This window comes from Sorghum bicolor, chromosome 1 (genome assembly GCF_000003195.3).
Source record: "Sorghum bicolor cultivar BTx623 chromosome 1, Sorghum_bicolor_NCBIv3, whole genome shotgun sequence".
NCBI classification, from domain to species: domain Eukaryota; kingdom Viridiplantae; phylum Streptophyta; class Magnoliopsida; order Poales; family Poaceae; genus Sorghum; species Sorghum bicolor.
In genome coordinates, this window is record NC_012870.2 from 67,737,482 (window position 1) to 67,764,315 (window position 26,834).

At 43.8% G+C, this 26,834-nt stretch overlaps 4 protein-coding genes across 6 annotated transcripts; 1 reads left to right on the plus strand and 3 right to left on the minus strand.

The window, feature by feature from the left end:
• LOC8057349 (glucose-6-phosphate 1-dehydrogenase 4, chloroplastic) lies at positions 508-5,613 on the plus strand. 2 transcript variants are annotated; one of them, XM_021450815.1, is made up of 13 exons: positions 574-590; positions 694-900; positions 1,849-2,062; positions 2,365-2,621; positions 2,696-2,790; positions 3,148-3,262; positions 3,361-3,566; positions 3,713-3,821; positions 3,906-3,946; positions 4,189-4,309; positions 4,415-4,614; positions 4,952-5,152; positions 5,227-5,613. In XM_021450815.1, exons 2-13 carry the CDS (start codon positions 820-822, stop codon positions 5,468-5,470), a joined length of 1,884 nt encoding a protein of 627 aa, XP_021306490.1. In that variant the 5' UTR covers positions 574-590; positions 694-819; the 3' UTR covers positions 5,471-5,613. The 2 variants fall into 2 exon arrangements, with proteins under 2 accessions (XP_002465356.1, XP_021306490.1); XM_002465311.2 differs by having other exon boundaries at positions 508-900.
• On the minus strand, positions 7,570-10,084 carry LOC8083709 (aspartic proteinase nepenthesin-1). The gene is made up of 3 exons (XM_021452885.1): positions 9,984-10,084; positions 9,672-9,705; positions 7,570-8,952 (listed from the first exon to the last, which is right to left on the minus strand). Exons 1-3 carry the CDS (start codon positions 10,082-10,084, stop codon positions 7,570-7,572), a joined length of 1,518 nt encoding a protein of 505 aa, XP_021308560.1.
• On the minus strand, positions 9,423-13,012 carry LOC110431630 (pentatricopeptide repeat-containing protein At1g56690, mitochondrial-like). 2 transcript variants are annotated; one of them, XM_021450813.1, is made up of 5 exons: positions 10,605-13,012; positions 10,328-10,461; positions 10,205-10,217; positions 9,929-10,024; positions 9,423-9,671 (listed from the first exon to the last, which is right to left on the minus strand). In XM_021450813.1, exon 1 carries the CDS (start codon positions 12,782-12,784, stop codon positions 10,664-10,666), a length of 2,121 nt encoding a protein of 706 aa, XP_021306488.1. In that variant the 5' UTR covers positions 12,785-13,012; the 3' UTR covers positions 9,423-9,671; positions 9,929-10,024; positions 10,205-10,217; positions 10,328-10,461; positions 10,605-10,663. The 2 variants fall into 2 exon arrangements, with proteins under 2 accessions (XP_021306488.1, XP_021306487.1); XM_021450812.1 differs by having other exon boundaries at positions 9,929-10,217.
• Positions 13,145-16,691, minus strand: LOC8066991 (ABC transporter I family member 20). The gene is made up of 7 exons (XM_002467908.2): positions 16,429-16,691; positions 16,191-16,324; positions 15,945-16,064; positions 14,154-14,249; positions 13,913-14,065; positions 13,747-13,824; positions 13,145-13,636 (listed from the first exon to the last, which is right to left on the minus strand). Exons 1-7 carry the CDS (start codon positions 16,577-16,579, stop codon positions 13,397-13,399), a joined length of 972 nt encoding a protein of 323 aa, XP_002467953.1. The 5' UTR covers positions 16,580-16,691; the 3' UTR covers positions 13,145-13,396.

Sequence of the window (26,834 nt, forward strand, 5' to 3'; positions counted from 1 at the left end):
ATCCCGCAGGCCGCTCTCGTCGCGCCACCGGAGTGCCCCCGTCCGTCCTTCACGCGCCCGATCCCGTCGATCCAGCCGCTGCCCGACACGCCGCCGCCGTGCGCTGCTGCCCTGTGTTGAAACGGGCTCCCGTCACGCCGCCGCCGTGCGTATTTGTGGCTGGTGAATCGGATCGATCTAGCAGTTTGGTCGTGAGTGGGAGGGTAGGGTAGGGTGCCGAGGAAAGACCGCCTTTGATACCACCTGTAAGACCCGTGGCCGCCGGCGTTCGCCGTCGACGTGAGAGACAGGGGAATCGCAGGGAAGGTCACCGCGCAGAGGAACCTCTCTGTCGCCGGCGTATGTATTCAATAACAAAATGTTCGATGCCTTCTTACAGCCAGAGTTCCGACTATATGTGTCTTACAGACCTGACCCGTAGGCCCCACATGTCATACGCTATCTATTACATGAATGTTTAGAATACACTTTATCTTCCTGGACGCGCCTTGGTCTTCTCCTCATGTGCGTGCCGTGACAAGCATCCAGGCGGCTAGCCAAGAATTTCACCCATTGCTCTATACACGACGTCGTTGACGTGTGTGTAATGTGTCAGTACAGCTACTTCTACATCGGTTCAACTTCGACGTCGGCTCCAGAGTCCAGTCACTGGTCCAGCTTACACTGTCGCTATCTCCATTTTCCCCGTCACAGGCTGCCACGAGCAATTAATTCTTCACCTCCTCGTTCCCAGTACTGGCCGAGGCGATCTGACGGAGGGAGCAGGCAAGTCAGCAAGTAGCGCAGCACCAAGCAACTAGCAAGCGAGCAGCGCCGAAGATGTCAGGGCTCGCCGCGTCGGCGTCCGCAGCTCCGTCGCTGCCCTCCTGGTCCTCGTTGGCGACCTCGCGCTTCACCCCGGTGAGTACACGCCACGAGCGCCTGTGGTATTGTATTCCTGGTTGGTGCCAGGATGCAAGTGCTGGTTTTCTTTCCTTCCGGCGCTGCGCGCTTAGGCGCTTAACCTGTTCGATGAAATGCCCCAACCAATTCTCTGGGCGCTTGTGTGGTAGCGTTCTGGAGCAATACGTGCCCGTGGTTGTCACACTTCACTCTTTGTTGCTTCTCTCGAGCGATAGACGAAGTCGCAGATTCACGGGGTGGTTGGTGAGGCTTTGCTTCGCCCGTGCCAGCATGTGACCTTGTGAACCTTTCTGGCCTTCTTGGCTCTGGAACGCAAGTTTATAACATCATCCATGCTCTCGTGTTTGCCACGGTTTGGGGGGGGGGGGGGGGGGGTGTTACGGGCCATTGTTCACCACAAACTAAGGGGCACATTGAATTGGATGTGCCAACATGCTCATGTTTGGATATTTGAGGATGCGGCACACAGAAAAGGTGTGCTGGTTTGATATGCCGACTGTTTGGCTGATGGTTTTTGCGGCTGCTGCTGATACTGTGAGAGAAAAACACTATTCCATGGCTGAAAAGTAGTGCTGATTTTGGCTGATAAGTTCAAGTGAAAAGTAATGCTGAACCGCGCACATTTGGTTGATTGAACTCCTGCTGCATCAATAATCAATCCATTACACGGGAGAGATTATTTGTTGGTTTCAATGCTATGTTTTGCATATGTTGTGCGGTACATGAATAATTTATTTAAAAAATTTGTCGCCCTTTCCCCACCGTTAGTCAATTGAAGTCTTGCAAAAAAATGATTCTCATTTGGTGGCTGATAGAGGAATTTATCACATCCGATTTATTAGGCATTGATGATGGGATGGAGTTTCTTAGCTTACATTATTTAGTATTTACACATTGCTACATTCATCTACTGATCTTTCTACTTGATGATTCTTCTGTACATAGGTTGCAATAGCTGCTCCAAGTTTCAGAACGCAAGCTTGTGGATTGAGGTGCTGGATTGCTGCAAAGCTGAAACTCCGGAAGGCATTGAAAAGGCATCATGGATGGCAACTTCAAAGAAATCTAGATGCTCGAGGGAATGATAAAGTTCCAGATTACTTGGAGCCTGCATCTCAGACTGAAAAGAGAAGTCATTGGAACATGCATCTTGCTTATGGTTGGCACTCTATTAGAAACTCAGTTGTCTTGAGTTCCATTATTTTGCATGTGCAGATGTGCTTATCATAGTTGTGACTATTGTCCTAATGCCTAATGATTTCCTCAGTGCTGGTGACACTGGATTGCTTCATACCTTTGATAGTTACATTCAATTTGCCTTAGCATTATAAATAAAAAAAAAATCTCAAGAGAAATTTCCTTTGTCATATTATCTTACAACTACTTTTTAGTTTTTACTGCAAACTTCTTGGGAATTTTTGTGTTTATGCTTTCATGTTGACCTGACTCCCCTTTATGCAGATTCTGGAGGTGAAATGGCCAATACAAGCTCAGATACTTTAGATAGTTCAACTGTTCACGAAATATCAGTGCCTCAGGGACATATCCCCTCTGAAATCAGTTTTGCTGTTCAAAAGGAAGAGTATGCTGTGTCCAGAAGACACTCCAACAATGAACCATCTCTTTGCATTGCTGTAATTGGAGCTACCGGCGAGCTGGCAAGAACTAAAGTTTTTCCAGCACTGTTTGCTCTGTATTATAGTGGTTTTCTTCCTCGGGTATGAACATAGAATAGCTTCTGCTACTGTCACTTTCATGTTACACCTTTTTATTTTCATTTTTTATGCTGCAGAATGTTGGTATATTTGGGTATTCTAGGAAGAAATTAACAGATGAGAGCTTAAGATCTATAATTGAAGCCAATTTGACCTGCCGGGTGGATCACCAGTATGTTATTTAGCAACTTTTCATATGATATTTTTTGTCATGGCAGTTGCATTGACAAAACAATTAGCACTGAATTTAGTATCTATATTGTTTCCCTTTATAGCTTTGAGATCAATATAAATAATTATTATAGCCAACCCATTTTAATGATGCCTTTAATAAGCTGCAAAGCATGGTTTTAGACCAAACATTCTGTTGTTTAGGTTGGTGCTTGACACCACTTTGCTTCTTCCAAAGTTTTCAGTGCATGCACTAACATAGTTGTACTGTCCCTTAAAATACATAGTTTTACTGCTGTAGAAAAGAAGGCTTTACCAAACTAAGAAGAATGTGTCCTGATGTTCATTGTGAATGCAGTGAAAATTGTGATGGCAAGTTAAGTGAGTTCCTCAAAAGGACGTATTATGTAGATGCCGGACATGACAACAAAGAAGGGATGGTTAGATTAAATTCTAGGATGGCACAGATAGAGGTAGAATTTGATCTCATAGCTGTTTCTGAATCTTCTGGGAAACTTGAAATAGAAATCCCATTCATTAAGTTCCATCACACTCCATTTTTGTTTCACAGAACATTGGTGCTGCAAACAGAATATTCTACCTTGCTGTTCCACAAGAGGCACTCCTTGATGTAGCATTGCCACTGGCTGACGGTGCCCAAACTAAGCAAGGCTGGAATAGAATAATTATCGAGAAACCATTTGGCTTTACTGGTTTGTCCTCACAGCAGGTAACACAATCTATGCTGTCAAGATTTGACGAGAAGCAAATTTACAGGTACTATTTCACCTTTAGTCCTTCCAATCTTAGCTGGTCTTCCCTTTTTTGGATTGTTCGATTACAGAGCTTTGTGACTGTTTTTCTTAACTGCAATGTTTGAAGAGCATGACAATTTGTTGTTGTTACATCTTTTTATCCCATAGAATTGACCACCTTCTGGGGAAGGATTTGATTGAAAACCTTACTGTCTTGAGGTTTTCTAATTTGGTGTTTGAACCTTTGTGGAGTCGAACTTACATTCGAAATGTGCAGGTACACTTGAAGACTCATTTTAGCACATGTTTTATTATTTTGTATATACATGGATCATGTAGTAATGTGTGTGAATTGTGTCAGGTCATTTTTTCTGAAGAAACATCAAATGAAATACAAGGGAGGTGAGTTAATGCTATCGAATTGCCTTAGCAGTCTTGAATGATATAAAACCATACGTGTTATCACAATCTCTAGACTGACTCTGTGTGAGTAGGTCATTATTGGTTTTGTTTGAACTTTACAATAGTCTCTTTTGTTTAACCTTTGAAATTCTCTCTTATCTTGGTTTTCTTTATTGAAAATCTATTCATGTTTTGGCATTCTAATTCTGGATCATTTAGTTTAAAACCATATTCCCTTGCAGGTACTTTGGAAATTATGGGATAATCCGTGACATAGTTCACAGTCACATTCTTCAAACAATAGCTCTATTTGCTATGGAACCACCTGTAAGTCTTGATGGAGAGGATATCCGAGATGAAAAGGTAAGGTGGTATAATCCTTTTTAACATAGGAAATCGGCACTACTGTGCTAGATAGAAGTTTGTGCTGGCTTTGACACAGGATCATAAGAACTTCCACTTATGCAGGTGAAGGTTCTCAGATCAATTCGGAAAGTGGACCTTGAGGATGTTGTTCTTGGTCAACTTAAAGATACGTCTGGTAAAGTTGACAGATACACAAAATCCATGACACCAACCTATTTTGCCGCTGCTATGTACATTGACAATGCACGCTGGGATGGGGTACCATTTTTGATCAGGACAGGCATGGGGCTTATGACGAATAGGTACATTCAATGAGTTCCATAACTTCTATTAGCAAATGTGCAGATAGTTAATTTCTGATTTCAGTCACCTCATTGTAGCACTGTGCTGTTATGATCTTATTGCATTTCTATAACCTAACATCTCAAAAGGTAGAATCAGGAATTGATTCATATGCATATAGCTTGCTGTTCTATCAAATGTTTCAGTAGTTCACCCTGTTCTGATCACTTTGTTAATAGCTTCTGCAAGATTGCCACACTTTTATGAAAGAATATTACCATTTTCTTATAGAAAAAACTATGACCTGACAAATTGATCAAGCGTGACTGAGTTTGTCTAATCATTGCTTTCCTTCAGAGCTGAAATTCGAATTCAGTTTCGCCATGTCCCTGGTAATATCTACCGTGAACGTTTTGGCCATGACATAGATCTTGACACAAACGAGCTGGTCCTACGCGATCAACCTGAAGAAGCAATCCTGTTGAAAGTCAACAATAAGGTCCCAGGGCTTGGGCTCCAGCTGGATGCTTCAGAACTGAACCTGCTTTACCGGGATAGGTATTGAAATCTCCTGGATCACCTTATGATCTATTTCATAAAACTGTCACTAAACCATTATCTTTGATGTGTAGGTACAACACCGAGGTGGTACCAGATTCATATGAACATCTTCTTCTGGACGTGCTAGATGGAGATAGTCATTTATTCATGCGCAGCGATGAGCTGGCTGCTGCATGGAACGTCCTGACTCCGATAATCCATGAGATTGATCAGAACAGAGTAGCTCCTGAGCTCTACGAGGCTGGGGACAGAGGGCCTATCAATGCTTACTATCTCGCTGCTAAACATGGGGTGCGATGGGACGATGACTGGTGAGTCAATACCTGGCACAGTTGCTTGATGTACGAGATTCACTACCAATTTTTGTTGTTGTCTCGCAGTCAAAGTTGTACAATATGCCTTCTGTAACGGGCCTGATCAACGACTTTCAAGGAGAAATGCAAAACTAGTTTCTTTCCTGTCCTGTAGCACTATTGATTCTAGCCCAAAAAGGGAAGAAAGGAGAAACGAAAAGACGCTTACGGCAAGCTGAAACCCATGGCTTTTTGCGTTATTTGGAAAATGGCAATGAAGATCGTAGCAACCGGATCAGACATACTTTTGGACTTACATTATAACTTGGATAAGAATTGGTTAAACATTTGAACTTTCACAATAGAAAACCTTTAAATAAGCTGTCTCTAGGTGTCATATAGGTCCCTAGAGTCTCAAAATGCAAAGTCCTTGAAGTTAGTTCGGGTCTCGTTAGGTCAAAACGGGTATTTATCTGACCTGGTAGCTGATATGGCATGTTGACTCATCGCTTACATAGAGCTGACAAATGGGTCTACATGTCAGCCGCCAAGCTTAGTCTTAAAAAAAATCTATTTTTTTTAATATAACCTCGGATGAGTATGATTTTTATATAAAAGTTGTATCCTTTGATGAGATCTAAAACTTTTGAGTTTTTATTTTTTTCATTTGAGATTGTTAAGATGCTAAAGAAAAATTATAAAGTTTCAGTAGCATATTAATTATGTACCAAACTTGTCATCTTAGAAAAACCATATGTTTCTTGTATATTAACGGATAAAGATAGTATATGAAAATTGTACCTCATGAGATCTACGTATTCATAGTTTTAAGTTTTTTCATTTGAGATCATTATAAAGTTTCAACAACATATTAATCGCGTACAACACTGCAATTACAATTCTTAACTTGTGCTTGTGTTTGCTTGCCTAGAGTTAGCTAGTGTAGCTTAGTCTTCTTGTTAAGTTGTGTAGTTTAGTTGCTCTTGTTGCTAGCTCTTTAGTTGTTCAGTAGAGCCTCAAGTTTCTTGTTCTTGCAAAGAATTGAATATGGGGCTTGTGTTGTATTGCATAGTCTAGGCACTGTCCCCTATTAAATGTCGTTGTAGCCTCATACCAGGTGCTTGCTCCTTGCTGTGAACTTAGATGCTGCCTTGCGTTTAGATTTCTGCTACATGGTCTGAACTTGAACAAGTAAAAGTAGTGCCAGGACGACATTTAAAGCGGGACGGAGGGAGTAGTGCTTATTAGGATAATCTCTTGTACTAACACCTTTGCGTAGTGTTTGTGAACCTGTAGGAAATTTAATTAAGCTATTCACCTCCCTCTAGCCATTTATAGATCCTTTTAGCATGTGCTTGGTCACCGTCGTACGTACATGTGCTAATGGGGTTGTTGCTTGCCAAGTGGGTCGCAAATATGCAAATCTTTCCACCAGATAATTATTTGCTCATTCTACATTGAAATGACTGTTTTGTGAGTCGTTTAGTGCAGCCAGTTTAGCTTTAGCGAAAATGAAACAATAGCTTTGCATTGTACAACAATTGTGTAGCCGTTGATTACGTACCACTGGTTTGGCCCCCATGACTTCAAGGCACCTTCGCCACTGGCCACAGCATATATAGTTGTCTATGACACTCTCATTATGACTGGGGATGGATGTTGATTTCTGCCTATGGAATCCTCTCCAATTTGACCATCCGAGGCACTGTTTCTATTCATGACACCGTTCTACAAATGTGGAGACGATAAAGTATTATTGGGATAAATGTGACAGATTGTGATCATTTATAATAATCAGCCCGCGTCTTATCTCTAGGGAGACTATTTACCCTCTAAGCAATTAGCAACGTACTCGTACAGAACTCATCCATAAGGTTTAGCAATAGCAATACAACACTAATTCTATCAATTCTATTATCCAACCTTTCAATCTATCCTACTTTAATATACACTCAACGCCGTTGTTTCAGTCATTCACATAGGATGGAGGCAACTTTCCTGTTTTTCCATGTATTTTTTTTTTTGGTGTTTTACAATCCTCGCTGGGGTTTTGTACATCCATTTCTTTCGAATCCCTATGGTTTTTTTTTCCTATCTACGTGGTACTGTTCTTACGGAGCCCTAAAGCCTGTTGCACTGAGCAGGAACAAAGGATAACATGTTGCGCACCAGGTCGTAGAGGACGTGCAGGTTCTGTTGCTGGTAGTTGCCGATGATGGTCAGGTCGTCGCCGGCGTTGATAGCAAGGCAGGTGACGCTGCCGCCTGCGTCCTCGAACTCAAACATGTAGTTCTCCCTCGGAAGGTCCAGCGTTGCGCCCTCAAAGTGCAACACCAGCTTTGGCACGTCGGGTTTAGCTCGCCGCGGCACCGAGAACGAGAAGCAGAGCCGCGAGAGCGACGACGACGTCGCGTTGTCCACGGGCAGCCTGACCTGGGCCGTGAACGCGTCGTGCACGAGCTTGTACGCGTCCTGGGGCAGCGTTGTCATGCCGGTGCCAGAGTCGATGATCGTGCCGCCCGTCCCGTCCTGCTTCAGCGCGAACGTCGACTCGGGAATCGGCAGCCTCGTCGAGCCGACGGTTATGCCCTTTAGTGACAGGTAGTATGCTCTCAGAGACGAAAAGTTCTGGACCAGAGGAGTGGACTGGACTGCGCCATCGGCGTCACTGTAAAGGTTGGCCGGAAGGCCGAGCAGGACAGAGCTGGGCTCCGACCCCGTTATGGCGGTGAAACAGTGGGAGAAGTTGTCCACTTTGAGCTGCGACGGCAGGGACAGCGCGCCGCGCCCGAAGCCGGCGATGCCGGTCTCGTTGGACGTGAAAATTCCGTTGTTGAAGAGACCGCAGCCGAAGGCCAGGTCCGGAACGGTGGCCTGCCCGGTGCCATCGGCGGCAGCGAACGTGAAGGTCTCCGCGTCGAGGTGGCCGGTGGTTATGGAGCCGTCGGCGTATGCGTAGACGTAGACACAGGTTTGGTTTCCCCAGTTGTGCTTGCCGCAGGACGACCAGGTGAGGTTGTCACACACGGGCGAGCTGCAGGGGAGCACGTCGAACGTGGAGGAGTTGGACGGGTCCAACGGTCCGAGCGCGCGGCTGAAGCAGACGGGGCACGGTCGGCACTGCGTCCAGACGAGGTCGCTCCCGGTGTCGAGGATGAGCTGCACGGGCTGCGGCGGCGTGCCGATGGCGAGGTGCACCAGGTACTCCGTGTCGGGGACGCCGTTGGCGTAAGGTCCCGGGTCTACGCGGGCGCTTGCCGCGCGCCCCGAGGCCGAGAAGAGCAGACGCGCGGCCATGCGGTGCAGCACCTCCCGGCGGGTGAGGCTGCGGCCGCCGTCGCGTGGTGGGCGTGCAGCTTCAGGGCTGCCGCATCGCAGCAAGGAAAGGTCAGAGCAAGCAACGGCAGCCAGAGAAGCATCTTTTTGAACGAGAGCAGTAGGAGAGCTATCTTCTGAAGCTGCTTCATTTGCACTTGGTTGAGTTCCATCGAGCACAAGTGTTGTCTGCAGGTTTTTTGGAACAGAGATGGAGGCTTTGTATATAAAAGTTTTTGTACTTGCACTATTTGGGCTGTGTTTCGCAACTTGTGTAAGAAAAATCAAAGAAATTGGTATCGTACAGATATACCATTTTCCTTATTCTAATTTCTAGCCCACAGGTACGGTCACGCGTACAACTCTAGCACCGTGTTGCTTTTACGTGCTCTTTCTGCCGTCGATGGCCACTCCTCCTGTATGCTTTGTCAAAAGATGTACGTCGTGAAAAGGATAGGATAATAATAGAAACACAGAACGCAGACCATTCTTCCTACCACTTGCAGCGGCAGAATGGAAAGGAACAGGTCTAGACTACACTCGGGAGTTGGTGGAACCTTAATGCAGTGGAACATGGAAATTACCGATTGACAATGTGGGGTTATAGCTCACTGGCTCGCACAGGTTTGCCACATTGCAGTTGCAGCCATCCTTGGAACTACGGCACTTCAATCTTACACTTAATCAATCTTGAGCAAATATTCTTATGCTGGTTACAGTTAACAGTTGAAATTTACAGGTCAATTTTTAAATAACAGTTGTTGTTTTTTTCATTTCAAGTCGATCTTCAAATAGTAACAGTGATAACTCCAACTATGTTATCCAATCGGTGTACCTTTAGATTCATAAACAAGGACTACGGATGTTGCAGATGTTACAAAGGTAAGCCTCATTCTTCAAATTTGTACCTGCAGTTCATGAATCAGCATCATTGCTTCAGTTCTGACAATAAAATCTGGTGCAAATTATTCTGAAACAAAGACCTTGCCAAACTAACTAGTTTCACCCGAAAACATATATTACACCCTTTTTTTCTGGAACTTTACATATTTACATACAATACAAGGAATAATTATAGGGTTGGTAAATGCTGTCGTTAAATATTGATGTCCACAGATACAAATGAACACAGTAACATTTTAAAGAAAAAAGATAGTTGCTTTACCTTGGTCCACTGGCAGTAGAATTATGTTACAAGAAATGTAAGTGAATTTCCATACTTGATCTCCACAAGTAATTGTCTAATCTGACCAGTGACAACCTGCACATAAAAGAACAATGTGCAGTCATTGAGATCCCACGGCACACTAGTGTACCCCATCTGGCCATCTCTGTCATTTTGTTAATTGTGACTATCCACCAAACTTGGTGAGGTGCTTTAAGATGAAATGCTGAATGCTGCTAAGTCAATGTTTCACGTCTAAGATTCCGAGTATCATACCAGGTACTAGTATCTGCAGAATTGAAGTTTAATGTGAAATTAAAAACATGAATCTAAATGAGCGCACAAATTTTCCAAATGAAATATGACAGATAACATATAACAGTAATTTTCACCTCATACCTTTCTTCGCCAGACTGTATCAACTCAAAAGATAAATTTTTGATGTTGAAATCAGAGGCTCTGTATTACAACAGAATTCGCAGTTGACCATGTGCTGATCCTGGATGTACCTCATCTTCAGTTCGAATATAATCCTGAATGTGTTTCCTAAAGATATTACTAAACAAGGCATTGAGGCCATTTTTCTGTATGAAATTAATAGAAAGCATGTATCGTAACCAGTTTAAGTAATGATTTGGAAAACTAAGGGTGACTGTCTTGCGGTAACCAGACTTACCAAATGAAAGGCTCATCAAAGAGATGATGTGAAGAAAGGAATTTACTACAGCATTTGCCTCACCAATAGTCCCTGCATGAGCAAAACCCATCTTTGAAATGATGGAACCGATTTGCATCTCTCAGTATGATTTCCCGAGATGTTATCTTAGCAATCAACTTTATTGCAGAGTGGCAATCACCACAGACTCTGAGATTTTTCATGACACGAATAGGCAATTCTTCTGGGATTTTCAATAGTCCATATGCCACAGCCTGCCTCTCACTGTGATACCGTAGGCTATGAGTTTTTTGCTCATCATCTATATCATGAAGCACAAAACTTCCATCAGCTGAGTATCCAGATTCCATCAACGACCCATCTAACTTCTCCAGCATTTTAAGGATAATAGCATGCTCTGGATGTGCTAATACATCACCCGATGTGAAGAGATGCACCCTCTTGTCGTATTCTATCCAACTACAGCCTGGTGATTTGTTCAAATGCCTTGAGCTAATGAATTTCCGCATCTTAGAAGCATCTTCCCATCTTCCAGAGGATGTATAAATGTGAGAGAGCAAGACATATGGTCCAGCATTTCCAGGTTCTAACTCTAAAAGCTTCTTAGCAGAAATCTCAGCAATCTCAGCATTCTTGTGCATCCTACAGGCTCCCATCAAAGCTCCCCAGATGACAGCATCTGGTTCAACTGGCATGGTCTTTATCAAATCCAGTGCTTCCTCCACAAGTCCAGCTCGACCAAGCAAATCAACCATACAAGCATAATGCTCCAATCCAGGTTTGATGCCAGAATTTGTACCCATAGAATTAAAAAAATCCCTGCCTTCTTTAACTTTTCCTGTGTAGCTACATGCTGTAAGGGCCCCTATATATGTAATTCCATCAGGTACCATCCCAGCCGACCTCATGTCATCAAATATGCGGAGTGCTTCCTCTCCCAACCCATGTTGGGCATAACCAGTAATCATGGAGTTCCACATCACAACATCTTTGGGCTCAAACATGTCAAAGACCCTTTTGGCCTTATCCAAATTCCCACATTTGATATACATTGTGATTAATGCTGAAACGGCAAAGATGTCCATATCAAAGGAGCACCTCAGCATTGCACCATGCACCTCTCTCCCATAATCAAGAACAGCCAGTGCTGCACATACTGTGAGAACGCTGATGACTGATGGGTAGTTTGGACGGATTCCAATCTGCAACATCTCACGGAAGGTAGAGAGTGCCTCCATCAAGAATTCATTCTGTTCATATGCTTTGATGATTGCACTCCATGTACCATCATCTCTCTCACACATCCTGTTGAAGACTGCCTTGGCAGCATCCACCATCCCCCGCTGCCCAAACCCAACTATCATTGCATTGCAGGCGGCCAATGGGTGATCTGGCATTGCATTAAACAGCTCCTCGGCATCCTCTATGCGGCCAGCCTGTATATACCCAAATAGCATTGCAGTCCACGACACCTCATTTCGCTCAGGCATCACCTCAAACAGCTTCCGAGCAAGGTTCACCTGCCCATTCTGAGCATAGCCAGAGACCATAGCAGTCCACGACACAACATTCCTCTTTGGCATCTCATCAAACAGTGTGCGCGCCTCAGCAATCCGGCCAACCTGGCAGTACCCAGACAGCATGGCGGTCCATGCAACAACATCCTTTGCGGGCATTTCGTCGAACAACTTGCGAGCCTCGTCAACACGACCGGCGTCTAGGAAGCCACCGAGCATCACCGTGTACGATATGTGGTTGCGCTCAGGCATCTGGCGGAACAGCTGGATGGCGTCAGCCAGGAGGCCGTGGCGCACGTACCCGCGCAAGAGGGATGTGAAGGAGACCACCGAGGGCGGGTAGGGGATGGTGGCGAGCGCCAAGGCGGCGTCGGGGAGGGTGTGACGGCGCAGGGAGAGGCCAGAGATGAGCGCGTTGTAGGAGGCGAGGTCCCGCGAGGGCATCCGCTGGAAGACGCGGAGCGCGGCGTCGGGGAGGTGATTGCGGAAGTAGCCGGCAAGGAGGGCGTTGTAGGAAGCGGTGGTCCGGAGCGGCATGGCCTCGAACGTGGCGCGGGCGCCCTCCATGTTCCCCGTGCGTGCCAGCCGGGCGATACGCGCGTTCGCGTCCACTACCGCCGGCGCCGAGCTCGACGGCAGGAAGCGGACGGCCGGGAGGCGCATGGCGGCAAGGTAACGAGCACGGCCGCACAGGAAGTCGGGGTTTTGCCAAGACGGGTGACGGATGCCCACTTCGTTGGATTGACTCGCCGAAAAGAACTTGGGTTTATGGTTCTGTACTTTCGAAATTGTACAGTTCTCCAATCACATTTAGCCCCCTCCAACCAAAATAGAATTCTTACAAAATTCAAACAATCTTTTTTGTCACCTAACATGCTCTGTACCTGCGTTGCATTTGTTCCACTTTGGCCCATACAGTTCCCTGCCTTGCATTTACAAACATGACAATATTATACTTGCTGGTAACCTTTTTTTTCGAGAACGTTACTTGCTGGTAACCTAACAAGTAATATGTACACCCTGTAGAAATAAACATGAGCACACAAATATTTGGTACGCAGTATATATATGTTGTTACAGTGAAATTTCTTTTTCTCGAACACTCAGCTGCGAAGAAAATTACAGTGTAAATACTTATCCAAACTATAGAGAGGAAATTCTCCTTTCCAGACAGAACTTTCGCTGTAAATGCCAAAGCTCCAATGGTGTATCTATTGGATCTGCAAGACTGTTATTTACCATTTTCAATAAATGAAAAGCAAACTACAAACAAGATCATTGCCTAAGAACGCTGTTCGAGCTGAAAACAAAATTCTCCTCTCCTGCGATCGTCGAGGTGAGCCGTCCTGCTGCCCACCCGTTGTTTACAACTCTGGCTGCGCTCTTTGCTGGATCACCTATAACCCGACTACCCTCGGCAACCATGTCGAATTCTGGGAGGCCTTTCTCCTTTCGCTCCTTTCTCCTCCTCCTGTCCTCATCTCTTTCTTTCCTCAACCAGCTCTCCACAGTTCTCTGAAATGCAAACGCAAATCTGAATATCCATGTGGTGCTAAAGCATACTGTGAATGCCATGCTGTGCTAAAGCATACTCGTACTATTCTATATGGACGGATGATGCTTACCATGAGAGATAACTGGCTCATTTCTTTCACCTTTTCCAAAGGCAGTGCTAATTGCAGCTTCCCATGAGCAATGTAAACCTTGAAATACAACAACAACAATAATCTAAGTCCACAACTCCACAAGAAATACTTGAGCATATAAACAATGAGAAACAAGGGAGCTTACAATGTGTGTTGGCCAATCATCAAGACCATCAAAAATATGTGTGGCATAGATGATTGTTGCACCTCTTTCCTCACATTCCTTTTTAAGATATGTTAACAGATTTGATCTTGCCAGAACATCAAGGTCAACTGTGATCTCATCGAGGAGGAGAACCTGCATTGCATATTATTTTCTTTATTAACATCTCATGGTGTGGATGATAGCGTGATCTCCTTTGATGACATGGAAAAGGAAAACAAACCTTGAATGCCTTAAGAAGTCCCATGCAAATCTGGACACGTCTCCTCTGACCATCTGATGCCTTGTGCATGCGCCAGGCAAGGTCGATGTCTAAAATCTGAAAAATGGTAGAAAGGTAGTTGAACAAAACAGTTTTACTGCAAACCGGACACAGTTGACTTGGCTAAAGTTTAGGTTTAACGAAACAAATTCAAATTCTCAACTAACACATCCTCCACAGAATTCAAGGCTTGCAAACTAAGCTTATCCAAAATCTATTAGGGAGCAGCCGCTAAGGACATATTAATTATCAATGAAATAGAAGTGCAATATTTTTTAACGTAACACTTAATTATGTTCAGCATATATAAGTTAAATGTTTTTTCCCATAGGTTCACATAGGTAAGGGTAACATGAATATTAAGATCTCTTCTGTTACTTTCCCTGGGACAACGACAGAATTTGCATTTACAAATGGGTGTTTCCAATCCCAGAGCCCTTGCAATTACATCAGAAGTATGAAGTATGCATCATGCAAAGAGAAGATTGGTGCTTACAATGTGATATTGATTAGCTTTCTTAAATAGTACACCATTTATAGGAAGACACATACTTACTTCAATTAACTGTTGAACCCAAAATAAAAAGCATTTGAAATGCAAACTAATATACAAAAAGCTAAGAACCTATTTGGATGGGTTAATAACTAGTTGGCTAAAGTTAGCCTAAATTAGCCCCCTTTGGCCAGCTAACGGGCTAATGGCTAACGGGCTTGGCCCTGCTGCTAGGCCCCACCTGTTTGGGTGGGCTAATGGCAACAGGTGGGGAAAATGGATAATTTTGCTCTAGGTCCGAGGCCATGCCTACTGTTGCCACCTCCTAGACGTCGCCGCCAATGTTGCAGATGGATGATGTGTGATCGGTTGTCAATACGTCCAATCAGCCTCGTTTACATTCGCCATCTGATGAGTTCATCATCTTGCTGCAGCCATCGGTAGGAAGCTAGATTATGTGTACTCATGTGCCTTTGTTGATGCTTTGAACTTGCACTTCCCTCCACAGCTTCAACCGCGTCCACCTCAACCTCAGCTACTTCAGGGACAAAAGGGCTATCATCGACATGAGCTATTTGTCGGTTTCTACTCTAGTCACAGCATCTACATTGTGACGTCGCTATGATTGCAGGGGATGTTAATCTTCGGCTTCTTCTCCATTTTGACTGTATGTGATGCTCCCGCTACGACTGAGATGTGTGTTAGAGTATATTTGGTAGTTAGGGATATTGTAATCCCGTATTGCCAAATGTATCGGGAGACATCTTGCCCCCCATGTCTTGTACTCTATTTATACCACCCAAGGGCTCAACACAATCCTTCCTGCTTCCAAATTCTATCCAAACACCCCAATTAGGCCTTCTCTTTTAGTCCATCCACAGGCCCCAGAACTATTGTTTGTCGGTTGGCGACATCCCGTGAAAAAATGTGACCATACTCTGACCACGAGAAACAAGGGATTCCCAATTACGGGGAAACATTTGTGGAAGCATTACATCCAAAATAACAGAATTTGAATCTCACAGCAAATCACCATTGTACATACTAAACATTTTAGATTCCACAAACATATAATCCATTGGAGAACGAGATGGTCAGTAACTAGAATTAATATGTACTGTCATAAAAATGTGTGATCTATCTAGACTAGAAGTGCAGTTTTCTAAAAACTTGTATCTGAAAACTGACAAGCACGCTGCTCCATGAAAAGTATGGGCGCATATCCATGAAAGTTTTACAGGTTCTGAGAGTTAACCTGCCTTGATAAGCTCATCTCTCCTCTTGGGATCAACACCAGCAACACCAAAAATCATCTTCTCTGCCGATATATCCATCTGAATATTCACCTGGTAGCCAGCAAAGGCCACGTCGCGTCTCCACTGCACCACAATTGACACAGATTAGATTCGACAGGAACATCTGACAGCAAAATTGGGCATGCTCACTACGTTTCCAAGACCGAAATTGCAACAGAAGAGCGAACAACGGGAGATAATAAATCTCACCTCACCGCCGAGATAGCAGAGGTCGCCGGAGGAGGTGAGTGCCGTGTCGTGGAAGGCGGACCTTCCCAGGACCCGCACCATGCTCGGATCCACCATGTGCTTCCCGCCTAGTATCTTCAGTATCGTCGTCTTGCCTACCACATGGAAACCGAAGCCGCCGCCGCCGCCGCGCTCAATCAACAGCAGAACATCCGAGAGGAACGAATGAGAAGGTGGAAAGGCGGGTAGTAGGGGTTACCTGCGCCGTTGGAGCCGAGGAGGAGGCATCGTTGGCCGGCGTCGAGGGAGAAGCAGACGTCCTCGATGAGCGGCGGCGCGCCGGGTGGCGGGCGGCCGTCGATGCCCGGGTAGGTGAAGGAGAGGTGGCTGATCTCAACCGTTGGCGCCATCGGAGCTGGGGCCGCTCGCCGCCGTGAGCCCCGTGGCCGGAGGCTGTTGGTCTGGTTGGTGGAGAGAGACACGAGGCGTCGTAGCGGGCCAATCGCGCGTGAAGGGTGGAGGAGCCCGACTTGCAGTTGCAGCCACTGCGCCGACCGAGGCGTGGTAGTTGGGCCGCGTTTGGTGGATTGGCCCAGTTGCGAGACGTGGCTCCGGATTCAATAGAGGACAGCAGACGGCCACGTCTGTCGGCTCTTCCGAGGCGAAGGTGGAATCAACTTGCAATCCGTGGACGCACTATGTCTTTCATGCTTCAGAAACCGATGTGAGCCTCTGTATCTTTCATGCCACGTTTTAGTGAGCCATATTTCGCAGAGAGGTTATTGTGAGACGTTGATCGAAAAGGCCAAAACAAAATGAGCAAAATGTGATCACAGGAGCACCCCAGTCATCAAAAACGACGGAGCACGGGTCGCTGGCTTATCGTCGGCGGGCACCGTCCGGTTGGAGGGTGTTTGGTTGAGGTTATTAAAGTTTAACGGTATTTAGTATTTTTATTTTATTTGATAATTAGTATTTTAATTATAAATTAATTAGGTTTGAAAATTTATCTTACAAATTATTCTCTATTTATATTTTAAATTTCGTAAATATTCTATATTTAGTATTATATGTATGTATCTAAATATTTGATACGACGAGCAGTAAAATTTTACGCCGGTGCAACCAAACAGCGCCGACGAGCTAAATGCGTGGGCCCGTGGCCATCTGGTGCTTCACGTGCTGCTCCGGGGTCCGGGCTCAGCTCGCGCGCTCCTGCATGCACGTGCCTGGCCGCGTCCAATGATGCGTCCATGCCGCTCACGATGGCTCATGAAATGGCAAGCAACGGCGCACGCTTGCACAGTTGCATGTACAAATCCCCATATCTCACCATACGTGTACAAACCACAGGCGCCGATAACCGACGACGTCGAAGTGTGTCAACCCAGTTCGTAGACGCCCGGCGGAGCCACCGACGCTCCACCGTGTCGCCGTCCTGGTCTCCTGGACGGCTGGACCCCCGGCGACGGCGACCGAAGACAAATCTCACGACATGCAGCACGCCACGCTACTGTCAGCTCAGAAAAGTTCAACTGTTGAGAGTTAATTAGGTGATGGAGGTCACTGTTGCCCCGATCGAGGATCTACTAATCTGTTTTGGTCGGTACTACGTCTGAGGCCGGCGCCGGTCAACGTCACGTGTCATCAACCAATGGCCCGGTGATCCGAACGTGAAATGCCCAGGCATTTCGTCAATTTTTAGGGCTTCTTTAGTTCACCCTACAAACTAAAATTTTTTAAGATTATCTGTCATATCGAATCTTGTGGCAAGCATTAAATATAAACGAAAACAAAAACTAATTACATAATTTGTCTGTAAATCACAAGATAAATCTTTTAAGCATAGTTACTTTATGATTGAACAATGTTTGCCAAATAAAAACGAAAATACTACAATGTCAAAATCCAAAAAAAATCATCTAAACAAGCCCTTAATTCAAGCCTTGTTTAGTTTGGAAAATTTTTTGGATTTCGCTACTGTAGCACTTTCGTTTGTTTGTAGCAAATATTATTCAATCATAGACTAACTAGGATCAAAAGATTCGTCTCGCGATTTACAGGTAAACTGCGTAATTAGTTTTTATTTTCGTCTATATTTAATGCTTCATGCATGTGCTGCAAGATTCCATGTGACGGAGAATCTTGAAAAATTTTGGGAACACGTAGCTAGCCTAACTCACAGGCAGGTTGGCGGATCACGTCAATTTTGTGGACGGATGAGTAACCCAGTGGATCATCCAAGTCAAAAAATTTTTCTGTTTGACCAACTTAATAAAAAAAGGTAACAATATCTCTAACACCAAATAAATATACTATAAACAATAGATCTATAACACCAAATAATTATACTATATAAATACAAAAAAAAGAACGGCTTCAATACTTCTCATTCTAAAAAATGCACAGATCTGAAAGCAGACTATTTAGCTAATTATTTTTCTCTTGATATTCACATGAGCTCAGCCTGTAATAAAGCCCAACCCGTGTCTAGGCCTGAAGTTGCTCTAGCTCCAGCTTCGATCTCAGCTTGCGTGGGTGAGGACCCATGCGGAATAGCCTTGTTTACTTCCACCCAAAAATGCAAAAATTTTCAAAATTCTCCGTCAAATCGAATCTTTAGACGCATGCATGAAGTATTAAATATAGACGAAAATAAAAACTAATTGCACAGTTTGGTCGAAATTGACGAGACGAATCTTTTGAGCCTAGTTAGTTTATAGTTGAATATTAATTACCACAAACGAACGAAAGTGCTACAGTGTCACGAAATGTTTTCCTTCAAGAACTAAACAAGGCCTAAAGGTCGTCATCGGCACCAAATGGAGCAAACCTGGCCCAGCCAGCTAGCTTTGGAGACATGTGCGCAATGAAGGTCTATTAATTAACTGATCCAACCTTCAAAATAAGTTAGGTCTTGTTTAATTCATCTTAAAATTCAAAAAAATTTCTAGATTCTCTATCACATCAAATTTTACGGCACATGTATAAAATATTAAATAAAAATAAAAATAACTCATTAGATAGTTTGTCTGTAATTTACGAGACGAATCTTTTAAATTTATGGTTGGATAATAATTATCAAATATAAATAAAGGTATGTTAAAAATTCAAAAAAAAAATCTAAACTGGCCTTATCTGATCATATCTGGACTTGCGTCTTTCTCTGTCAGACACCAATTACGATTGGCTTCTCTCAACTACACCGCATATATCTACATCACTGGAACACTAGCTTCTCAAGAAATACATCGCCCAAATGTTAGCAAGCAGTGGTTAGCATGTCGATTTGGTATGTTTTATCACAGTCCCCTGCAAAATCATTTGCGATGTAAGGTCTGGTGTTATTCCCTGTTCACTATAACGACGCGGCATATAGGCAACCTAAACGATAGCGAGTGATGACAAAATATCTTGCTATGTAGATCAACTGATCAACCTAAATATGCTTATGTTCTTTTTTTTGTAATCAATTTATAGCTTTATTATATTAGAACCTGTGCTACGTGCTATATGGAGACGTCCAGCAATCGGAAGTCAGAACTCCTGGTAGTCAACAATCAGGTGGCCGCCGCCCCCGTGCATGGTGTGCGCGTGGCTGATGCGGCGCCCGCCGGCCGCGTGCTTGCGCGCAAATGGGCGCGGTCCGGACGTGGCGCCCCACAAACTCCATCCAACCCGGACAGCCGGCGAACGCACGACGAGGGAGAGGGCGCCTGCCGCGACGCGCGACGCCCAGGTGGCGCGGCGATACGGCCGTGGCGTCGCGCCTTCCGCAGCAGCGCAGCTTGTCCGACATGTCACACACATCGATCATATGCCGCCGCGCGCCCCCGTGCGCAGCCACGCGCTTGTACACGCCTACTAGTACCTCCGCGCGGGCAGCGACACTGCCGACAGCCGAGTGCTACTACGTGGAGTATGTGCCTGCTGTTGAATTGATCTTCCAGTTCCACAGGTCGCTGTTCTTGTTTCTGTCTGGAGACGGGGGGCTGTGTCCGGCAGTGATTGCTGGATTTGAGTATACTACTACTGTACGGGGCTACTTGCACTGACTTTCAGGAAGTCCGGATGCATGCGCAGCAGCACAGGAAGGGGACAAACGACCTGACGGCACGAGCGCGACACAAGTACACTGCACGCACACCGGGTGGTGCAAAACGCGCCGCGAACGCCGAGCAAACTCTACTCCCCCGTATATGACGCACGGCCGGTGTTCATGCAGTGCCGACGTACGACGCGTATGCACGCCGGCGGCAGGTGTGGCGCGATGCCAGGGATAGACGAGACATGTGCCTATGGCAGGCGGCAGCTGCAACGTACTCCCTCCCTACCAGAATTAGATGACGTTTAAGACATGATTGTACTTACAAAGGAGTCATTAATTAAGGGCTAATCTTCCGATTTAGCCCCTATTAAATGGAGCCGAAGGTGTTCCTAGACATGAAAGACTCTTATCCCTACTAGTTACTGGGGTGGTTTCGAGGTGCGTGTGGGCGAGGGCAGCGGTTCGAATCCCACGTCCTGCGCCTTTTTTGCTTTGCGACGAACGAAGTGGTAGGGGCATTCCAGTCCGCCGGACTTCTTCAGAGTCTAAAACGTCATGCTTTGCGAAATCGGCATAAGGCCAGTCCGGTGGAAGTTTCATCTGAGTTTTATTCACATTAAATAGATTGTTACATAGGCATTTTGGATGACATGACAGCGTATTTAAGAAGAGAGAGAAGAAATGGGTTTTATCTAGATGAAACTCTCTTGGCACGATTACCAACTCTCTATGAGTCTTGAAATTAAATGCCTATGAAACCATAGAATGAAACTCTCCATTGAGAGTGGGTGTTTCATCCAAGTTTCATTTCATTTCACATGACATGCCAACCTTGAAAACAACGCGATGAGACTCTCCACGAACAATGAGACTGACATAAGTGGCAATTGATCGAGGTGTTTACCGAAGTGTGGATATACACGTGCAAGGTGCTTATTTGACCTCCAGTAAACGTCGATGTTAGAGCAAGTTCAGCAGATTTATGTAAACTATTTTAGAACTTTTAACATATTGTACTATTTGATTTTATAAAATAGCAAGCAGACTATTCCAGAAATTTTTGTGGACATACAAAGCAGGCCAGGTTCGCTCGCCATCTACTCTCAACATATTAGCGCCCGCCCACACGCATGAGATCCTTTCGCATGCACCAAAGATTACCTTCTTGCGCGCTTATGTCCGAGTAGCCGAGCAGGTGAGAATCGAGTGGTAATTATGTGATGTGGCATCTTTTCAAATATAGAAGATGGGAAATAACATCCGTCTTGTAGTCCTTTTTTAGAGTTTTCTATTTTACAAAATAATTAAACTATCAAAATCTGCTAACTAATTTTAGCCAAGCTGTTAGAGTTACTCTAATACTCATTCGTTCTGAAAAAAGAGAGAAATTTAGCTTTTTTTACTTCATTTGTAAATAATTTTATTTGTTTTTTCCATAATAAATTTCCTCTCTGCATCTGCCTCTTGCCTCCACTATATCCATTAGCACAAAGTATTATCTTCCTTGAGTATCATTATCTTTCTCTTCTCTTCTTTTCTTTCTTCCCACTCTATCCTAGGACCGTGAAATTTTATAGTCAAGCTAAATCAAAGTGATTCAAGTTTTTCTTAGATATCTCTATTTCTCGATGAATTAGTATCCAAGTCTATTACAAATTGTTTAGCTACTTAGCCCTCTAAAAAATTAATTTTTTTATCATATTTTATCTTGTCTTAGTACCTTTTTAACACTAAAATATCATCAGATTATCATAATTCTGATCTTGTCTAATGGATCCAGTTCTAACTCAAGCAGCCAATGGATGGCCTTGTCATCATAGAATATCCGTCGGCACCTCAAACCTTTTCACCCATAAGCATGTTGTGATATCGATCATGTTGTGATTTTCTGCTTGTGACTAGCTGCTCTAAGGCCAGTCTCAATGCATAGTTTTATGGCACAGTTACCAAGACTATAATCTAGGTAATCGAGCCATATGAGTTTCATGAGGATGAAACTCCTCTCTCATCTGATGAAACTCCTTCATTTAATGACCCTGCCAAGTCAGCAAGTTTGCTTATGTGGCACCCCATTTAATATGCATGACACTCACATGAAACATGTATTGAGAATGGCCTAAGAAAAATGATCTGTACCACTTGTCAATTTCTCACACATAAGCATTAAAGAACCAATGGACTAGTTGCACGTAAATGTCAAAAGTTGTTATGCTTTTTGCGATTTTGTTGTAGTCCTAGCCATTGGAACACGTTTCTTTGCTAGGTCACAACAAAAGCCATCCAAAGTAATATATGATCATTGGAATTGATACATATTTATTTGTAACCCCTACATTGATATCGATAATGATGCTAAGACTCCACGGCTACGAACACAAGGATGAACGAGTGGGTCAGCAAGCTTAGAGCTACTACGAGAGGACATGTGAGATGGCAAGGCATTAAGAGCACTTTGAGAGGAGCAACATGTTGACCCTGAGTATCTCAACGGTTTCTCCATTGTACCAAATGCCAGTGAGTTGCTTCTCTTAAGCATGATACCCATATCACTCTATCTTAATATAGAGTCATGCTGTAGTTTTTTTGCTTCGGTGGATCTAGGCATCTAGCGGTGGGGGCGGGGAGGGGGGCTCAAGCCCCCTTAGCATCGCTTATCCCATGGAGCCCCCAAGAGTCCCTCCAATAATTTTTGCTATGGCTGCATTGAGAGGTTGAAGATGATGGCTTCAGTGCCCCCCCCCCCTCCTGAACTTCTATCCTAGATCTATCACTACTTGTGACCGTGTTCTTGCCAAGAAAAACAATAGGTGTTGCTCGCTAGCCTCTCACGCAAGAGTACTAAGGAATCAATAAACCAGTTGTTTATAAGATAATAAAACATAATATGTTTTTTGTGATTTTGTTATAATCTTGGTTGGTAGGATATGTTTCTTTGCTAGGTTGTCGCCATGAAAGCCATCAAATGTAAGCCACTCTGTCTAGAAACACAAGGGTTGAAGGAGCGAGTCATCAAATTTACGGTTACAATGATAGGACACCTTGACATGGTGATGGATAGAGCATACCGAGAGGAGAGGAGGAGCATGTAGATTAGAAGTGGTTTGATTATTTTTCTTGAGCTTGTCTATGTCCAACTTATATATAGCTCTTTGTGCATGTGCGCAACGCGTTCCATAGTTGTACCGCCAATTGAATTCTGTAATGATTTTTTTCCATACTTATTTTGCGTGTCTTTGGTTTTCATTTATTTTTTACTATATATTTTCATAGATACTATTACATCTTTTATTTCTAGGATCACTGCAACAATTTTTATCCCACATGGGATAAAAGGATCATTTATTGTATTTATACATATGGAAATAGTTTTAACTTTAATAAAACTTAATTTGAAGATAAAAATTAATCTTAAAAATAAGGATTACATGAACTTACACAAAATTATGGTTCCAATCATGGTTTGATGGTGAGTCACAAAAAAAAATATGATTTAGATGTATTTTGTATCTGTCTTGAATACTGGTTTGTTGAAACATTAGGACTATTTTAAATATATAATGACTATGGTAGTATTACTTTATTATGAATAATGTATCAGTTTTTTTGCGTACTTCATAGTTTTTTTATCAAAAAAAGCCTTTATACTTTAAGCTCCACATTTCTACACATTCTAGTAGTTCGATCGTGGATTTTTCTTTATTGTATATAAATAGAACATAATTTAATTTAGAGCATCACATCTGCGAAGAAAATTGTTTAAATGTCGACTGTACGCGACATATTTTTTTTTTACAAAAAAATCTATAGGTCATCATACAATGTAAAAGTACATGTTTTATTTATTTTTGTCGAGACGGTTAGATCATCATAAAATCTAGCTGTAAAGTTTATTTTTATTATTTTTTATTAATCTAGTGATTCTAAACCCTCTCAGCAGGCGTGGGGGTTCTACTAACGCTATTGTGTATATATAATATATTAGAATTCTGCATGAATTTGTAGTAGTCGATTTTGTGATGAATAGGTCTCAAATCCTACGAACCAAAAATATAGTAAACTGCAACATTGAATGTCTAGATGGAGTGTAGCAAAGATGTCAAAATTCGACGCAATGTCTAAAGAATGAGCTACTATATATGTCTTTCCTACGCTCTATCAAGATATTCGGTCTTACATTTTTTCTATAATTTCTCAATCGATAAAATATAGTCTATCTATAAATCAGGGCCATGTTGGGTTGCTTATCCATCAGGCGATGACCACAGCCGCCCGATGCCCATCCAATGACACATACCTTTTCTTCTTCTTCTAGCGAAACATTGTTTATCTTCCTTATCTCGCCATGGGTCAGCACCGGCCTGCTCCTTGCCGCCGCCGCCGCTCCCGCCGCCGCTCCCGCTCATGAGCTAGGGTTTGCAAGAGCTAGTGCCTAACTTGCCAAAGCTCTGGCAAACCCTAGCTCGCCCACGGCGCCACATTCTCTCCCTGTCCCCCGCAACAATGGCCGGAGCCCCCCTCCCCTCCCCGCCCTGGCCGACCGCCCCTATCATCGCTAGCTTCCCTAAACCGCTCATCGACCATCCCCTACCCCAAGCCTACCTGCCTCCCCCAGTCATCCATTCTATACCCCGCCGGAGTTGGAAGAGATAATAGGGAGAGCTCACTAGAACCCTAGCTTAGTAGAGGAGGAGGGGAAGAAGAAGAAGAAGAAGAAGAAGAAGAAGAAGAAGAAGAAGAAGAAGAAGAAGAAGAAGAAGAGAGGAGAGTGGGGGGGAGGAGGAGGAGGAGGCCTACTTGGCGCGGATCTAGTGCCGCCGCCGCAACCATCAGATTCGCGTGACGTTGCAGCTGCAGCTGCTATGGCTGCACGCGAGGGAGGCGGTGGGCTGCGGGAGGCGGGCGAGCCTGCTAGGGCTCACCGTAAGAGAGAGAGAGAGAATGTCACATGGGCGGTAGGGAAGAAAGGTGCGTGCGTAAACCCATCGTGTAACGGTTATGCATTGTGTTAAACGACTGTAACCGAGCGTTTCTATATAATAAAATGCAATAGCATTTCACTACTACATTTTTTGCGTTTCCAAAAATTTTACTCTGAATATGCCCTCATTTTTTTTACTTTCTTCCGTGATACGCACAAAAAAAACTTATATGGCAGCACGGCCTACCGGTTTTGAAGTACAAGTACAGTAGAAACGTAAACCATGAAAGTTATCTAATATTTTTCTGTTTTTTTTTAAAAAAAACCTTTGTGCATGAGAAACAAAATTACCAGTCACCAGCGTAGTATGTGTTTACTAGTGATCATCGGTAGGACCGAGATCACAAAACTTGGATTGAAATTCAGAACCTCTGCACCACAAATCCGCTAGGAGCGTCAGCCCATGTCTGCGCCGGCGCGCGTATCACACAGCGTGCGTCGGCAGGACCGCACGAGCCGCCGGCCGCGGACAAACGAAGATCCTGTCGACGAGGGCCACACGAGGGGGCCGGACTACTGTCAGGATCCCACTCGATGCCTCTGCACCAACCAACAGCCAACCCAGAAGTGGACGTTTCAAGAGCGTAGAGCCCCGGCCTCCGGCCACAGCCAGCCCCACTAGACTCCAGTGCTACCTAGTGCTCTCACGAAACGCCTAATCGAAGCATGTGGGAGGAATGCCAATGCGCACATGATCTTCCCTTCGCGGCTTCCCGCACCGAGCAGGGCCTTGTTTAGTTCAATTTTTTTTTCAAAATAGAAATAGTATCACTTTCGTTTGTATTTGACAAATATTATCCAATCATGTACTAACTAGATTCAAAAGATTCGTCTCGTCAATTCCGACCAAACTGTGTAATTAGTTTTTATTTTCGTCTATATTTAATACTTCATGCATGCGTCTAAAGATTTGATATGACGGAGAATCTGAAAAATTCTGCAAAATTTTTTGGAAGTAAACAAGGCCCAGGCGGCAAAGGGTAGACGACACCACGACAACAGCGCAAGCAAGTTCTTCACCAACTGAGGCATTGTTTAGTTTTAAAAAAAATTAAGATTTCTCGTTACATCGAATCTTGCGGCACATACATAGAGCATTAAATATAGATAAAAACAAAAACTAATTGTACAATTTATCTGTAAATTACGAGATAAATCTTTTGAACTTAGTTAATCTATAATTAGATAATATTTATTAAATAAAAACAAAAGTGAATAAAAACAAAAGTGCTATATTGTTCAAAAATTCAAAATTTTGGACTGATGCAATATTTTCGTTCGGATTGTTCGGTGAGGTCAGGCCTTAACCTTGAGATCCCTCTGCAAGATTCTTTCGCTTAAACTGATGTAACTTTTGGGCCTTGTTTAGATCATTCCAAAACTAAAAACTTTTCAAAATTCTCCGTCACATCAAATTTTATGACACATCCATAGAGCATTAAATATAGATAAAAATAAAAATTAATTGCACAATTTATCCGTAAATCGTGAGACGAATCTTTTAAACCTAGTTACTCTATGATTGAACAATGTTTATTAAATAAAAACAAAAGTGCTATAGTGTTAAAATCTATTTTTTTATCTAAACAAGGCCTTGAGGGCAACCTCAGCCTCAGGGAAGCCAGGTCATCCGCGTGCA

Excerpts from the sequence above, each read along its gene's own strand:
- LOC8057349 (XM_002465311.2), top strand. The coding sequence starts at position 820 with ATGTCAGGGCTCGCCGCGTCGGCGTCCGCAGCTCCGTCGCTGCCCTCC. Across the intron at positions 2,622-2,695 it reads ATAGTGGTTTTCTTCCTCGG|AATGTTGGTATATTTGGGTA; the intron begins GTATGAACATAG and ends TTTATGCTGCAG. Across the intron at positions 5,153-5,226 it reads AACCTGCTTTACCGGGATAG|GTACAACACCGAGGTGGTAC; the intron begins GTATTGAAATCT and ends TTTGATGTGTAG.
- LOC8083709 (XM_021452885.1), bottom strand. The coding sequence starts at position 10,084 with ATGGGGTACACTAGTGTGCCGTGGGATCTCAATGACTGCACATTGTTC. Across the intron at positions 9,706-9,983 it reads CAATTACTTGTGGAGATCAA|AACTGAAGCAATGATGCTGA; the intron begins GTATGGAAATTC and ends TTTTATTGTCAG. Across the intron at positions 8,953-9,671 it reads TGCTGATTCATGAACTGCAG|ACAACACTTGTGCTCGATGG; the intron begins GTACAAATTTGA and ends AAAAACCTGCAG.
- LOC110431630 (XM_021450813.1), bottom strand. The coding sequence starts at position 12,784 with ATGCGCCTCCCGGCCGTCCGCTTCCTGCCGTCGAGCTCGGCGCCGGCG.
- LOC8066991 (XM_002467908.2), bottom strand. The coding sequence starts at position 16,579 with ATGGCGCCAACGGTTGAGATCAGCCACCTCTCCTTCACCTACCCGGGC. Across the intron at positions 16,325-16,428 it reads CCTCGGCTCCAACGGCGCAG|GCAAGACGACGATACTGAAG; the intron begins GTAACCCCTACT and ends TCCATGTGGTAG. Across the intron at positions 14,250-15,944 it reads GGAGAGATGAGCTTATCAAG|ATTTTAGACATCGACCTTGC; the intron begins GCAGGTTAACTC and ends ACCATTTTTCAG.